Source organism: Rana temporaria, chromosome 1 (genome assembly GCF_905171775.1).
Source record: "Rana temporaria chromosome 1, aRanTem1.1, whole genome shotgun sequence".
NCBI lineage: Eukaryota > Metazoa > Chordata > Amphibia > Anura > Ranidae > Rana > Rana temporaria.
In genome coordinates this window covers 234,599,944-234,615,220 of record NC_053489.1, presented here as the reverse complement: position 1 = coordinate 234,615,220, position 15,277 = coordinate 234,599,944, and the positions used below count along the sequence as shown (strand labels likewise).

The window sequence follows — 15,277 nt, the reverse complement described above, 5'->3', positions numbered from 1 at the left end:
TGATTGCAAAAGAAAACAGCGTTTGTTTTCTACTGAGAGAGTCTGGCACAGAGGATATATGCTGAATACTCCCTCTCTTTATAGGAACAAACATGTACATTTGCCCAAAGCGAACATGCATGTTTGCAAAAAGATCCTTTGCCCTCACACTATAATGCTGTGCACTAGTATACTGTATTTAAAGCCCAATTGAACATTCTTATATCTTTTTTAATTGTATCTGCTAAGTGTTGTAGAGCTAAAACCTGTGCTAGTGTGCTTACAGAACTATGAATGTCATAAAAGCCCAACTCTTTGACACCCCCCTGAACACTGCCCTTAGGAAGCAGAGCCATGTTGATTAGAGCAGTGTTCAGGGGGGGGGGGTGTTGGACTACAGGAGAGCCTGTATGTGACATCTACAACCCTACTCTGCTATGTGCTGCGAGCACTTGATTTTTAACTCTTGCTGCAGAACTTAGCTGGTAAAAAAAGGAAAGAGGCATATTTATTACTGTATATACAGCTTGACTGCATTACACTAATACAATAAAAGGATTCTGTAAACCAATTCTATCCAACCGACCTGCTTTGTAAGTTCTCACCTGGGTTAGCCATACTCCTTCGAATTGCTGGCAGATCTTTCCTCTTCCACTTCTGCATCTCCTCTTCCATTTTGTCAATTTTCGCTGGATTTAATGCCCAGAGGCATCCCTTGCGGGAGGATCCACTCAGCTTGTTCTCCACCTTTTCAAAGCATTTGTTAAGGGACAGATTGTGCCGAACTGAGTTTTTCCAGCCATCTGGGGCTGTCTGAAATGAGGTACAATAGATAGTTATCAAAACAGTAACTTACTTATTCTTTGCAAATAGCAACATTCAAAATAGTAAAATCCTATACTACCCAAGTACAGGACTATAAACTAAAAACTCTACCACATACTTAGTGTTGCTAATAACCTATTTAAATTAAATACTAATTAAAAACTGATTGGTTGTTATGCAGAGAACAAGTAATTCATACTTGTGTTGGATTTACATATTGAAATTAAAGATACTTATTTCAACAATTGTCAACAATTTCATTATACAATTTTAAATTTAATACAAGTATTTACAATACTTTAAAAATAATTAAATTGATAAAACAGTTTTTTTTGTAGAAATGGGATATTATGCTAATAAATAAACACTGCCTGACAAAATCATGAAAATAAATCTCTTTGGTTCTAACAATGACAGGAGGGAGGCCTTAAAGTGGATGTAAACCCTCACATACTGTATATCCAGTGAAGTGAACAGCCTCAGATGATACACAGGGATGAAACAAATCCTCCTACATAAGTGTTACATGTATAGCTGCTGTCTTTAGCTTTATATAATGTTTATAAAGTGCACATTGTGTTGAAAATTGTGTTTCCTCATTTAGCAGTGGGAGGGGAGTCTGTACTTACACTGTGTGTGAGATGATTGTAGAAAAGGCACCCCCCCCCCGCACACACACAGATTAATGAAAAGCTTGCAGAGCTGTACTGTGAATAGACCAGCTCTCTGCTTATCTGTCTCTAAGCACCCTCCCCGACACAAATTTCCAGCTGCTTTTATCTCCTGTGTCAAATTGTCATAACTTATTATGCTGATAACAGAAGAATGAAGCAGAAGAAAGACACAGGACTCAGAGCTTTGGAGAGAGATAAGCAAACACTACAGATATATGTGCCGGGTCAGATTTCATGAATGGGGTTTACACCCACTATAACCCCTTCACACCGACCATATGCAAATTTACTTTCTTGGCTTGAAGGGGTTATACTGGGGCTATGCATCTACAGGCATCACCCCAGTACCGTTTTTTAGATGTGGCTAAAAAGCCTCTAGGCTGTTATCATAAGGACCAGGAGGGGACCCACGGCTCTAGCCTTCCGTCCCACCGGGAGGCTCGAGCAGCCAGCCATCACGTTCGCAGGCTGGCCGAATACCGGAATGAAGCCAGAAACAGCTCCGATCGAGTCTCCTATCTAGTAACCCTGAAGCGATGTCATGACATCACTTCCGGTTTAGTCAGCTGCCAATGGTGCCGTTTTGAAAAAATCCCTAGTATTCTAAAACACAGATTTTGGCGTTTTGAATACTTTTAAGTGCAAATACCTGTCACTGACTTTTACTATCACAAGGTATGTTTACATTGCTTGACAGCAATAAAAATGATCAGAATTATATATTTTTTAAAGCAGTGTAAAACATTTTTTTTATAAATTAATAACAAAAAATCTTTTTAGGCGCCCCGTCCCTCCGTTCTCATGCGCAGAAGTGAACGCATACGTAAGTCACGCCTGAAAATGTAAACGGTGTTTAAACCACACATGTGAGGTATTGCCGCAATCGTTAGAGTGACAGCAATAATAAGCACTAGACCTCCTCTGTAACTCTAAACTGGTAACCAGTAGAAATAAAGCTAAAAAAATATATATAATGTTTGGGGGTTCCAAGTAATTTTCTAGCAATAAATACAGATTTTAACTTGTAAGCAACAAATGTCAGAAATAGACACTGATTTAAAAAAATTAACAAACTTCTGAAACCACTGTTGCACAGTTAGACCGCCATACCTTAAAATATGGAAAGTGTTCCTTCATGAAACTGTAGATTTCACTCACAGGCAGGCTGCCAGTTTTGCTGTTTTTTAAGGCCATTGCAATAAGGCAACTGTTAAGTAAAAGCAATAAGAAGCAATAAGAAAACACATCAATGACATACAAACTTATGACAATGCATAATAACCTTCAATAAGAAGTTCACTTACCTGTATGAATAGATAGGCTTTGGGTAGTTTTTAGGGTGCAGATCCTGTGTAGCATGAGTTGTCAGGCGTGCCTGAGCATACGGCTGTGGCCTGTAGGAGCTATTAAACATTGTCCCAGGAGAACACTAGGACAAAAATGTTATACAATAAGTTAGCTTTGACCAATATACATTTTATTCTACTGATATATTAAAGTCCTTTAATTTTATAAAGGTATGTAGTTAAAACCTAAATAATATAGCGAATTAATGAAACTTGTTGAGCAAAGCCACCTATAAATCTGCTAGGATTGACAATGTGCTGTCATTCCCTTTAAATATTTCCTTTAATGCTTAATGATGCATTAGACAACAAACTTGAACCCTTTTTACCCAAAAGCATGTCAACACACTGCATGGATGTGAACTAGCACTATTAAAAATAATAGAATACAAAAAGCGTTTACATGCTTTTACTTGTATTAAAACGCATAGATGTGAACGGGCCCTTTTAGAAAAGGTATTTACTACATTCCAGCTGGGCAGACAGGAAATAATTAACCAGTGCTAATAAGTCAAGACTGCAATGTGTATAGGTGTAATGTGTATAGGAGTAGTGGGGTCTTTCAAAGGGTCTGAAAGTTCATTGAATGGTGGCTGTTGGGACTGGAATATTGGGGCTGCCATTGCCGTTTTGCTTTATTTTTGGGTGTGCAAACCTTAGGGCTGTCATCCTGATTCATGCATCACTTCTTTGTTAGACACTGACCTAGATCAAAGATGCATATCAGGTGTTGGGACACCTGATAAACATATGCTAATTCTGGGTCAGTAAATCCTTAAGTGTAATGAAGCACAAAAAAGATGACAGTACAAAACTATACACCAGGGGTCTCCAAACTTTCAAACAATGGGCCAGTTTCCTGTCTTTTTAGGAACCGGGCTGTGGCCAGTGTGAGTAGAAAATGCTCTGGGAATAAATGCCATTGGCATTAGTAGGAGGAATGGTGCCCCATTGCTGGTGTCAGTGGGGGGAAAAGTGTCTTGTATCAGAGGCAGGAATAGTACCTATAGGGCCGAATATAGGCAAGCAAAGGGCCGCATCTGGCACCCGGGCCACAGTTTGGAGACCACTGCTATACACCTTAAAAAAAAGCTTCCACCTTACAGTCCAGACAGATTCTGTTTAAAAGGGCTATCATAAATTATTACAAGTAAAACAACTCACCTGCTGAGGAGCCTGAGACAGTGCATAGATTTGTTGAGAATGGGGTTGATACAGAGACTGCTGGGATTGAATACCAGGAGACAGATGTCCACTCAAACTGAACTGGTTCATCTAATGAAGAATAAAATATAAATAACTGTGTACATACAAATGAAATTTGCTATGATGTAGTTGCAACATATTACCACTTACACTGGATCCATGTGAACTCATGGTATTAAGACCAAGAATGCTTTGCTGCAAGCTGACAGGTATATGAATCATTTGTCCAGGCACCGTGCTGGCCAGCTGACCTGCGTATATAAAAAAAGGAACAGGTCACATAACAGGCATCATTTAACACAGCTGGATTTGATTTTACTAGTGTGACACTCCATATACCTGGTTGTTGTATGACCGAGTTCTGTGAAGGAAGACTGTACTCCATCCTGTTACCGGTCATCTGCTGTAACCTGGGTACATCCACAGAAGTCAGCCAAGACAAAGACTGTAAGTCGTTAGGAAGGTCATCATTTCGCATTTGTGAAGCATCTGAAGCTGTAAGTCTGCAAGCATTGAGAATAAAAGGGAAATAAAAATATTGAAAATAAACCAATCATGTTTATAAAAATAAATATTTATATATATGTATGTATGTATATATACAGTGCCTTGAAAAAAAAAGTGGCACATAATTGTGAGGTGAAGGAAAAATGATAAATGGTTTTCAATTTTTTTTTACAACTAAATCTGTGAAAAGTGTGGCGTGCATTTGTATTCAGCCCCCCTGAGTCAATATTTTGTAGAACCACCTTTCGCTGCAATTACAGCTGCAAGTCTTTCTGGGTATGTCTCTACCAGTTTTGTACATCTAGAGAGTGACATTTTTGCCCATTCTTCTTTGCAAAATAGATTGGATGGAGAGCGTCTGTGAACAGCAATTTTCAAGTCTTGCCACAGATTCTCAGTTGGATTTAGGTCTGGATTTTGACTGGGCCATTCTAACACATGAATATGCTTTGATCTAAATCATTCTATTGTGGCTCTGGCTGTATGCTTAGGGTCGTTGTCCTGTTGGAAGGTGAACCTTTGCCCCAGTCCCAAGTCTTTTGCAGACTCTAAGGCTGCGTACACACGGTCGGTCCAAACCGATGAAAACGGCCCGAAGTCCAGTTTCATCGGTCCAAACCGTCCGTGTGTACGGCCCATCGGTCTGTTGTCCTTCGAACTTGCTTTAAAATCGAACCGATGGACCGCTGACCGATAGGTCCAAACCGATGGTTAGTACACAAAAGCATCGGTTCAAAACCTGCGCATGCTTAGAATCAAGTCGACACATGCTTGGAAGCATTGAACTTCGTTTTTTTTCAGCACGTCGTGTGTTTTACGTCACCGTGTTCTGACCCGATCGGATTTTGAACTGATGGTGTGTACGCACATCAGACCGTCAGGCCACTCCAGCGGTGAACCGATGAAAACGGTCCGTCGGACCATTCTCATCGGTTTGGACCGACCGTGTGTACGCGGCCTCACAGGTTTTCTTCTAAGGTTGCCCTGTATTTGGCTCCATCTATCTTCCCATCAGCTCTGACCAGCTTCCCGTTCCCTGCTGAAGACATCACCCTGGGATGGTGTGTTCAGGGTGATGTTCAGTCTTAGTTTTCCGCCACACATAGCATTTTGCTTTTAGGCCAAAAAAATCAAATTTTGTCTCATCTGACCAGAGCACCTTCTTCCACATGTTTGATGTGTCCCCCACATGGCTTCCCACAAACTACAAATGGGACTTCTTATGGCTTTCTTTCAACAATGGCTTTCTTCTTGCCACTCTTCCCTAAAGACCAGATTTTTGGAGTGCACAACTAATAATTGTCCTGTGGACAGATTCTCACACCTGAGCTGTGGATCTCTGCAGCTCCTCCAGAGTTACCATGGGCCTCTTGGCTGCTTCTCTGATTAATTCTCTTCTTGCCCGGCCTGTCAGTTTAGGTGGACGGCTATGTCTTTGTAGGTTTGCAGTTGTGCCATATTCTTTCCATTTTGGATGATGGATTCAACAGTGCTCCATGAGACGTTTAAAGCTTTGTATATTTTTTTTATAACCTAACCCTGCTTTAAACATTATCCCTGACCTGTCTGGTGTATTCCTTGGCCTTAATGATGCTGTTTGTTTACTAAGGTTCTCTAACAAACCTCTGAGGGCTTCACAGAACAGCTGTGTTTATACTGAGATTACTGTATTTATTGGCGTATAACACTCACTTTTTTACCCTGAAAATAGAGGGTAAACTTTGCCTGCGTGTTATACGCAGTGGGCCGTGCAACGTTTTTTTCCTGAAACTTCCCTCTTAAAGTTAGGGTGCGTGTTATACGCCGATAAATACGGTAAATTACACACAGGTGGACTCTATTTACTAATTAGGTGAACTCTGAAGGCAATTGGTTCCACTAGATCTTAGTTAGGGGTATCAGAGTAAAGGGGGATGAATTCAAATGCACACCACACTTTTCACATTTTATTTGTAAAAAAATTGAACACACATTTATTATTTTACTTCCACTTCACAATTAAGTGCCACTTTGTGTTGGTCTATCACATAAAATCCCAATAAAATACATTTAAGTTTTTGGTTGCAACATTACAAAATGTGGAACATTTCAAGGGGTATGAATACTTTTTCAAGGCACTGTGTATGTGTGTGTATATATATATATATATATATATATATATATATATATATATATATATATATATATATATGAGAGATGCTTGTCATATATCACAAGCATATTTTTATTAATATTTCACAATACTGGTAGGTTGTTTTGTTCACCGTCCCTTGGAAAGTGCTTCAACCTGATCTCGAAACTAAAGATCAAGATCCCTGCTGCTGTGGCTTCCTATTCTCTCAGCTCCATTTTACATTATGTAACTTTACACAAGGCAGGGTTCTCTGTCCCTTTTTTTCTTCTTTTTGCTATATAACCGTGCTATGCATATTTAAAACATTTCTGTAATTCTGTATTAATTAGCCTCTTTTCTACTACCAGAATGGTTGTTGCTGTATAATTGCATCATAAAAAGGTTCAATATACTGTTGATCTCTGTTAATAATAATTGTATTGAGAATGCATAAACAGTATATTGTTTCATACAGTATAAGGAAACATGGAACACAATCCTCATTTCTATAGTTTCTATTTTTTTGTTCATTTAGTATTACACTTCCAATACAAATGATTGATAAGCAGATGCTATTATGGGTTATAGAACATGACTGAACAAATTGTATAGTATACTGATTCATCATAAATCAACAAAACACACCTAAGCATTTTTACATTATCAATTTTACAGGTATTTGCTATGAAGTATTGAATTCTGGTCTATATCTGCCTTTAATTAAAATGTAAGTTAATAAAACATACAGAATTACATTGTTAAAAAGAGCATATAACTCTTTATTCAATGACAATAGTAATGTATTGAGCATCTTCTAACCTCTCCCTGCCTCCTCCAGGTCATGTAGTGCCAGCCTGAACATTTTAGATTGGATTGTGATCAGTCATCAGAGAAAGTGGTTTTGTAGCATGAGTGTTCTCTGTTCCAGGACATAATATCTCTTTGCAATTTTGCAGTATAAAAAGGCTGTAGTGCGAGTGAGAGGACACGGCTGACCTTTATTCCTGCTCTCTCATTGGCTGAATCATAAACAAACTAGATCAAACAACATCATTTGAAAGCTGGGCAGGCCTGGCTGCTTTGCAACAGTTGGTTCTGTTATTGAATGATTGCCCATTGTGTCCACAAACGGCTAGAGCCGACTGACACGTGTCTCTATTGTTTTCTTTTTAGGTTAATTGTTTCTCTTTTTCATCATCCTCCCCCTCTTCTTTACCCCTCTCTACAGACCCTGCATTAATCTAGCTGAATGACAGCAGACAAGTAACGCACAAAAACGTGCCATCTGCCACCCGCCTGGTGCCTACTGGCCTGAAAGAGGGAGCTCGTGATTTTTCTTATTTTGAATCGAAAGGTCGGATGAGTGGTGTGAAGAGTCAAAACCCTGTGCGAATACCTCCTGTCATGTGGCAAACCTCCTTCCAGTCCTGTAAAGCACTAACATATAACAGGGCAATGCTCACTATAGAGCTCACAGGATCACAAAATGTTACTTAATAAAGCAGCTTTTTTCACTACCGCTGCTATAATCTCATTATACCAATATGCTGCTCATATCAGCTGGGTTGCAGGTTTGGTTAACCATTCAGTCATTCTGTAATGCTCAAATGACGATAAGAATTTTATTGTTTGCATTTGTTACATACTCTCTATAGGGAAAAGTGACGCGTATATCAGGAGAAGCCAGGGGACAGTGTATTGTTCAATAGATTCTACAGATTTTCTATGCTCGGGCATATATGTATACTAATTCAACTCAACATTTGGATTAATAAATAAATGTACAAATTGAAGTAACCATCAGTAACCAATTAGACTTACAATTTTACTAATCTGAGTTCATGAAATACAATCTGGGCTATATTTCATTGCTGGTAACATAGACCATGCTGCTAGGTTATTTGATTCCCATTTAAATTGGCTCTAGTATGTGTGTGTATGTAAGTACCGTATGTATGTGATATAGGGACCTTAGATTGTAGGACCCTTGAGAGCAGGGACTGATGTGAATGTACAGTATGTAAAGCACAGTGTAAATTTTCAGTGCTATAGAACATACCTGTGATAAATACATGTGCAAATCAAATATAGCAATGTACTGGCTTCCCTCACTGAGATCTAACTTGCTAGGGTACAATAAGGGTACCGAGGCAATTCCCAGAGTTATATTATTTTTTTCTGTCAGCTGGAAACTCATCAGTTAAATACAAGTAGGGGTCTGTTACTAGCAGTTTTTGTAGCTAAACAACCAGTTAACATTTAACCCAGTTAAACAACAACCGAATTTAAGCATCAGGCCATTTAGGAGACCCGGAGGCCTTGCAGTTGGTTCCAGGAATTTTCCCAAGGTGCTGCTGCCAACAATCTTGTGATTATCTTTTCCTAAAGAAATTGGAATAATTATTTTAGCCCCCGTTCACACCGGGGGCGACTTGTCATGTGGTTTGACAGATCAAATTTGACAAGTTGCATGACAAGTCGCACCCTATTTCTGGCTATGGAACCATTTAAAAAGGTGCGACTCTGTCTTGCATCAACTTTGAAAAGGTTCCTGCACTATTCCATGTGCGAATTGCATTCACATCTGTGCATGAAATTGCACAGATGTAGGCAAGCCGCACATGAAATTGCATTGCCTGGCAGGCTTTGAAATTGCGCTGAGTAGTGCGATTTCAAAGCCGCATGCAGTGTGAACCGAGGGTTACTGTGCATGAGTCAGTAATCTAACTGGGAGAAGTCACAAGGGCTTAAGAGATCCTTTAGGGCTACCCTATGGGGCAAGAACAAGTTCTTTGGGCTGTCAGAAGCACTAATTACCAAACATGTGTAATTTTTGCCCCTAGTTTGATCTATTATGTTTCTTATCCCTGTATGAACTAAATAGTCATATTCTACAGCTTCTGAAATGTGCCACATTACTTTCACTGTACTACTAAAATGAAGTCCAGTAAGCTAACAATCACATTTATTATTTCCACATAGATTCAATATGGGATATATATCCTAACCATCTTGTATCGTATTGTCCCCCCCTAATATTGTAAAGTGTCATGCAAACTGTTGGCGCTATAAAAATCCTGTATAATAATAATATAAATAATATATACACACACACAGGGAATGTGGGTACTAATACATATAATTAAGGCTCCCGTTCTTGTTATTCAAATATCATCTAGTTTTCAACTCAATTTATTACGTTTTTCATCAGACAAATTAATGACATCGATGAATTATTCACATAAAAGTAATGTAAACTACACATGAAAGGAAACAATGAACACAGGGCATAATTTTCTCATAAAAGAGGGGATAACAATGTATGCATCCTAGATGTTACATAGAGTTACATGTATCTAGCACAGAAATCAAACTGTAACCTGTATATAAACAACAGGCTAGGCCTACTCAGCTGTGAGAGGGCAGAAAAACAATTGTGTATTTGTTTGCTAGTGAAGCAGGTATCCCCTTTGTCAGGGGTAGGCAACCTTGGCACTCTCCAGCTGTGGTGGAACTACAAGTCCCATCATGCCTCTGCCTCTAGGAGTCATGCCTGTGTTTGTCAGGGTCTTGGAATGTCTCATGGGACTTGTAGTTTTACCACAGCTGGAGGGCCGAGGTTGCCTACCCCTGCCCTATGTGGTTATAATCATATTTATATTAGGTGGGGAGGGTTACAACTCAAGACGCAGAAAATAGTAGGATGAAAGTCGAAAGGAAAAAACACCATTGTTATATAACATGGAAGAAGGAGGAATGAAGAAGGGAAGAAGATCAATGTGGAAAATAGAGGGGGGGGAGGGAAAGAAAAAAATAAAAATGTAATTTTTAAGACAAAGATTAGCAACTAGATCAGAGCCAAACACCACCTGCAACCCACCCATACTGGCTTGCTTAAGATGAGTGAACCTCACTATCTGTAGGACATTCATGAGTTATGTCATGAATTCAGAGATAGAATGAAATGAGGCCACACACATTCTTTCCAGCTGGCATCTAGTGCACACACCAAATCTGTTAACAAAGGAGTAGTGGGTTGTCACCTGTTTTCAGAGATAATAGTTCTTGCGGCGGTTTGATTTGTTTGTATGAACCAGAGATCAAGTAGAGTAGAGTACGTTGAGGGGTATTATGTATCTTATCACTTGCCAGTTTGTGAATTATTTGCAGGATTTTGAACCAAAAAGGGGTCATTCTTAGGCATGTCTCCCAAATGTGAGTCATTGTTCCAAAAGCAGAATGGCATCTCCAATACAAGTTGGAGATAGAAGGGTTCATGTGATATAAAATTGTAGAACAATGATACCCCTTAGATAGGATTTTATAGTTGCATTCTTGGGCTCTGGAGGAAAAAGAGGTTTTGTGATATCAGAATTTTGTCCCAGTCATTGTCATCTGAAAAGACGTTAAGTTCCTTTTCCCATTTAGCAAGAAAATGAGAAGACTTTTGGAAAGACTCCCTAAGTAACAGTCGATGTTAGGATGTTGAAGTAATTATCAAAGTCTGTATGAGACCTATTGATAGCATCTAGCTGGGACACATGGTAGTTTACTCTGAACTAGAGCATGTTGAAGAAGTGTCCAGTTTGATATGGTCACTGTCAAAAAGTGTGGCTGGGTTAAGGTCGGGAGGAGTACATAGTTGCCAATTAACGGTGTCAAGGGGCTTGGGCTGGGGGATAATAGCCCTTTGTTTATGTAGGAGTCCCACGTCTGTATGGTTGCCGTGACCAATAGAGGCAATGATTCTTTGGGAGGCCTACAGTCCGACAGTGTCCATGGTAATTAGGTATCATCAGGAATAATAATATGATCCTCTAGAGAGGGGCTTGGCAACCCGTTGATCGCGATCTACCCATGAACTGTAGGCAGCTGATGGGTAGATCACGAACATTGCCTGCTTTGCCGATCCTTCCCCTCCACTGCCTCCACCACTCTCATCTTAACTGCAGAGCAGAGAGCGGGAGGCAGCACAGCACTGAAAGGAGGGCAGAAGCGGGAGCTATCTCAGTTAAGCTTTCAGGTTCAACAGCAGGTGATTGTTTGCTAGGACGCCGGGCCATCGTAGCAAACAATCACAAGCTTGTCAATATGAAAAGTTAACTACAGTAGCTCCCACCCTCCATCTAGTACTGTGCTGCATCCTGCTCTCCACTCATTGTTGTGTGTTTGTAAAGGGGGAAAAGGACACTGTGTTAAGGGCTGGATAGGGGACAGAGGGAACTTTTTTGGGGGTGGGACACGGGGGGGGGGGGGGAGTGATGTGAAGGGCCAGAGGACACAACTGTGGGGAGTGGGGCTGAGGATATAATAATTTTTAAAACTGTAAAAAAAAAAAATCTTTAAAAGGACTCTCGCACATGATTTCAAGGATGGGAGGCCCATGAGTGTTCCAAGTTACTGCAGGCATAATTTAACATCCAGATAGCTGTGGATGCAGACAAAACAAACACTTGGGTCAACAAATTGTTTAATCTATACTATTAAAGTGAGAGGGAAGAAGCAAAAATCTTCCGTGCCATGAGACACAAGTGATTAATCAAGATTTTTTAACCTCTTACATTTCTACACCAAGAGCTCTTGTAGGGGTTGTCTGCTCAGTCCCCAAAGATATAATATTGCCACCAGATCCAACTTATCATGCAGTGCTCATCTCACGTCTCTGGGCACCCTAAGAGATTTTGGTGGGTACTCTGTACTATTCTGTCACACACTGGTATTGGTACAGTATATCAGAAAAATATGATTAGGAGAAATGAATGTTGTATAAGCTTGATCTCAAACTATAAAACACATGCTATATCCAAACATTGGTGAATAGGTGAATTTGTTCCATTGTACGCCTGAGCACTTGTCAAGGTAAATAAGCTCTACTACATGCCTGTAGGCTGGGTTCACACCAGAAGTGCATCCATGTATCCTATTGTTTTGTCAATAGTATACATGTGTGTTAAAAGACTAAATTCATTTGTTTTGAGTGGAAAAAATGCAGGTAGGGCATTGAAATGCAGTATTCATGACTTTTTGCAAATGCAACAGATTGGAGTGAATGAGTTCAATTGAAAACAGTGTATTTTTTTCTTGTCAATGCATTTTTCCAGGTCTGAAAATACTTTAAAATGCATAGCCACTAAAAAGGTACCCTGTTTAACCCATGGTGTCCAACATGAGTACTCAATACCTCAACCTACTTTGGACGTGACTGTGATCCAGCACATTGGGCAGCACAAATTTCCAGTGGCTTTGGTTGGCCTGTCAGTGACAACTGTGGTTCAATACTTAACCCAGTTGCTAAATTGTTCAGATCCTGGAATCGGGATCTTGCTGCAGAGCACTCCATATGCTCGACCTGTACAATACAGAATATATGTGTAAAAATAAGTGCCAGCTAAAGCCCGTTCGCACTTGGCAATTTGGAATCGTCGGAAGAATCGATGCGGTTCTGCCCACGATTCCATATTGCAATAACACATGCGACACACCTTGGGATGACATTCATCCATAACCAAAGTTGGCATGGCTCGGGCCTGCCCCGTCATCACAGGATTTGATGGACAGCAGTGGGAGCTACACGTTTCTGAGTTGCACCAAGTTGAGCTGAACTTCAACAAGCAAAGCAGTCAAGTAATACAACATTGGTGCATGCAGTCTCAACCGAAAAGAGAGTAGATTTGAGAAGAAAGGACAAAATAGGATACTTGCTACCAATAAAGCTAACAAATAATAGATTTTTGCTCACAGCTCCAGAGCCACTTGGCAAGTCTGGCTTAGAGGAAGCACCACAAAGCTTTCACAGAGCTGGCAATACTTCAGCACCAACACACTGCTTCTTTTATTGCCTCAGCAGATTAGTACCATGTCCAATAAGGATGAGAATAATCCACAAAATGGGTCTGCACAACCATTTCAAATTAAACCCTCTGTGTACTTTAGATCAATGTATTAAAACAGCCTTTTTCAACCACAGTACCCAGGCACTAACAGGGGTTAATTTTCCTCCCTTACACTATCCAAAATGAAGAAAAAAAAATTACATGTATGATGCCGTCTCTCACTAGCATTATAGTTTTTGTCCTTCTGAGTCTTCCATGTAACATAGTTTTATTACTTATTGATCCTGCCAACAGATCCATTATTTTTCCACTAACAACACTGTTCCTTCTGTAGTGAAATTGTGCAGCAACTATTGCGTGGACAGGGTAGCCTTAGGTGGACATCTTATGGACTTTAACGTATTTAGAGCCCAAACTATTTCTATGTTAGAGTATGTAATGGTTAAAAACCCTTGTCAGTTTGTTTTTCACACTAGTGTCCCATTCAAAAGATTTTCATTTACTTCTTGTCACATAGACACAACTAGACACAACACAAAGTGAGGGGAAATCTTTCCAACATAAGGTAAATCTTTTGGTTGTTATTTGAATCAGTGTACGCATTGGAAGATTTTTCTACTATTCTTATTCTGATAAGCAACTCAAAATATTAAATTTTACATTACTTTTAGTCCTAGTGACGGGTCACCAGAACAAATAGAGACCAAAGCTGGCCATAGATTTTTATTTTTTATCAGCTAGAGGACTCAAGAAAAAAAAAAAGGAAAAGATTCCTCAATCCACACAAATAAGATTGATGGAGAAATCACCCCTACCGGGACATTGTATTCTGACAGCAGGGACTCTCTGCTGTCAGAATACACTAATCAGTGGCTGCAGCCATTGATCAACAAAAGTTCTGCAACATTCTATGTTCAACAAAAGTCGATCGAACAATCTATCAAACAGGGATGCCCACATGTGGTCTCAAATTAGTCTGTTCCCTGCTGAACTGGCTTAATTTGGAACCACCTATGGCCAGTTTTACTCTGACTAACACCATTTTTAAAGTGGAACTAAACTTAAAAAATAAAAACTGCTTCTTCTCTCTTCTAGTGGGTTTTCATTTTCTGTGTACACTGCATTAGGCATGTGCTGTGCAGTGTACATTCTGGCTCTTTCTGGCATTTGTAAGATGGAGTGTAGAGCCGGGTGTAGGGGGACAAACTAAATGCTGTGCACATATGCAGGAGTTACATCAGAGATCTCCCAATGATTAAAAAGGATGATGGGGTCCCAGATGTAGTGGCCGAGGTGATGAAGGCTGGGGACGGAGCACTGATTGACAGCCTTGATTGGTCAATGCTGAAAAGGGGCACAATTGTAAGGTAAGCTTTTTTACTGGGAACAGTTTTTAAAGTGTATGTAACAGGAAAAAAAAAACATATGTTGTACACCAGTGTAATACATCCAAAATTTCCCCACGCTTTATTCCTCATGCTGCATGTAATGAAAACATGTGTTGATCCTGGCAGAAACTGTACTGCACCCAGCTCCTAATTTCCTCTTATGTCCTGACAACACAGTACTTTTGCTAACCTGAAATTAAAAGGCATGTTGTCAGCCCTACCCAGCTGCATAGTAATAATTTGCTGAACTACAGAATAGCCTACCCTCTGGGTGATAGTGGGGACACTGCAGGGTACACATTGGATGAAAGGGGGGGGCTCTTATAGGCACACATTGGATTAAAGGGGGAGGGGGCTCTTATGGGCATCAAATTGAAAGAAGAGGCTCTTATGGGAACACCTGGAT

At 39.9% G+C, this 15,277-nt stretch overlaps 1 protein-coding gene across 1 annotated transcript in view; it reads right to left on the bottom strand.

Moving 5' to 3' along the window:
* Positions 1-15,277, bottom strand: part of FOXN4 (forkhead box N4) — a 37,035-nt gene that overhangs the window by 7,804 nt on the left and 13,954 nt on the right. Inside the window, exons 3-8 of the mRNA XM_040351852.1 lie at positions 4,370-4,533; positions 4,181-4,281; positions 3,989-4,099; positions 2,783-2,907; positions 2,589-2,685; positions 585-792 (exon numbers count right to left, since the gene is read on the bottom strand). Of these exons, the coding sequence (XP_040207786.1) occupies positions 585-792; positions 2,589-2,685; positions 2,783-2,907; positions 3,989-4,099; positions 4,181-4,281; positions 4,370-4,533 (806 nt within the window). The remainder of the gene's footprint in view (positions 1-584; positions 793-2,588; positions 2,686-2,782; positions 2,908-3,988; positions 4,100-4,180; positions 4,282-4,369; positions 4,534-15,277) is intronic.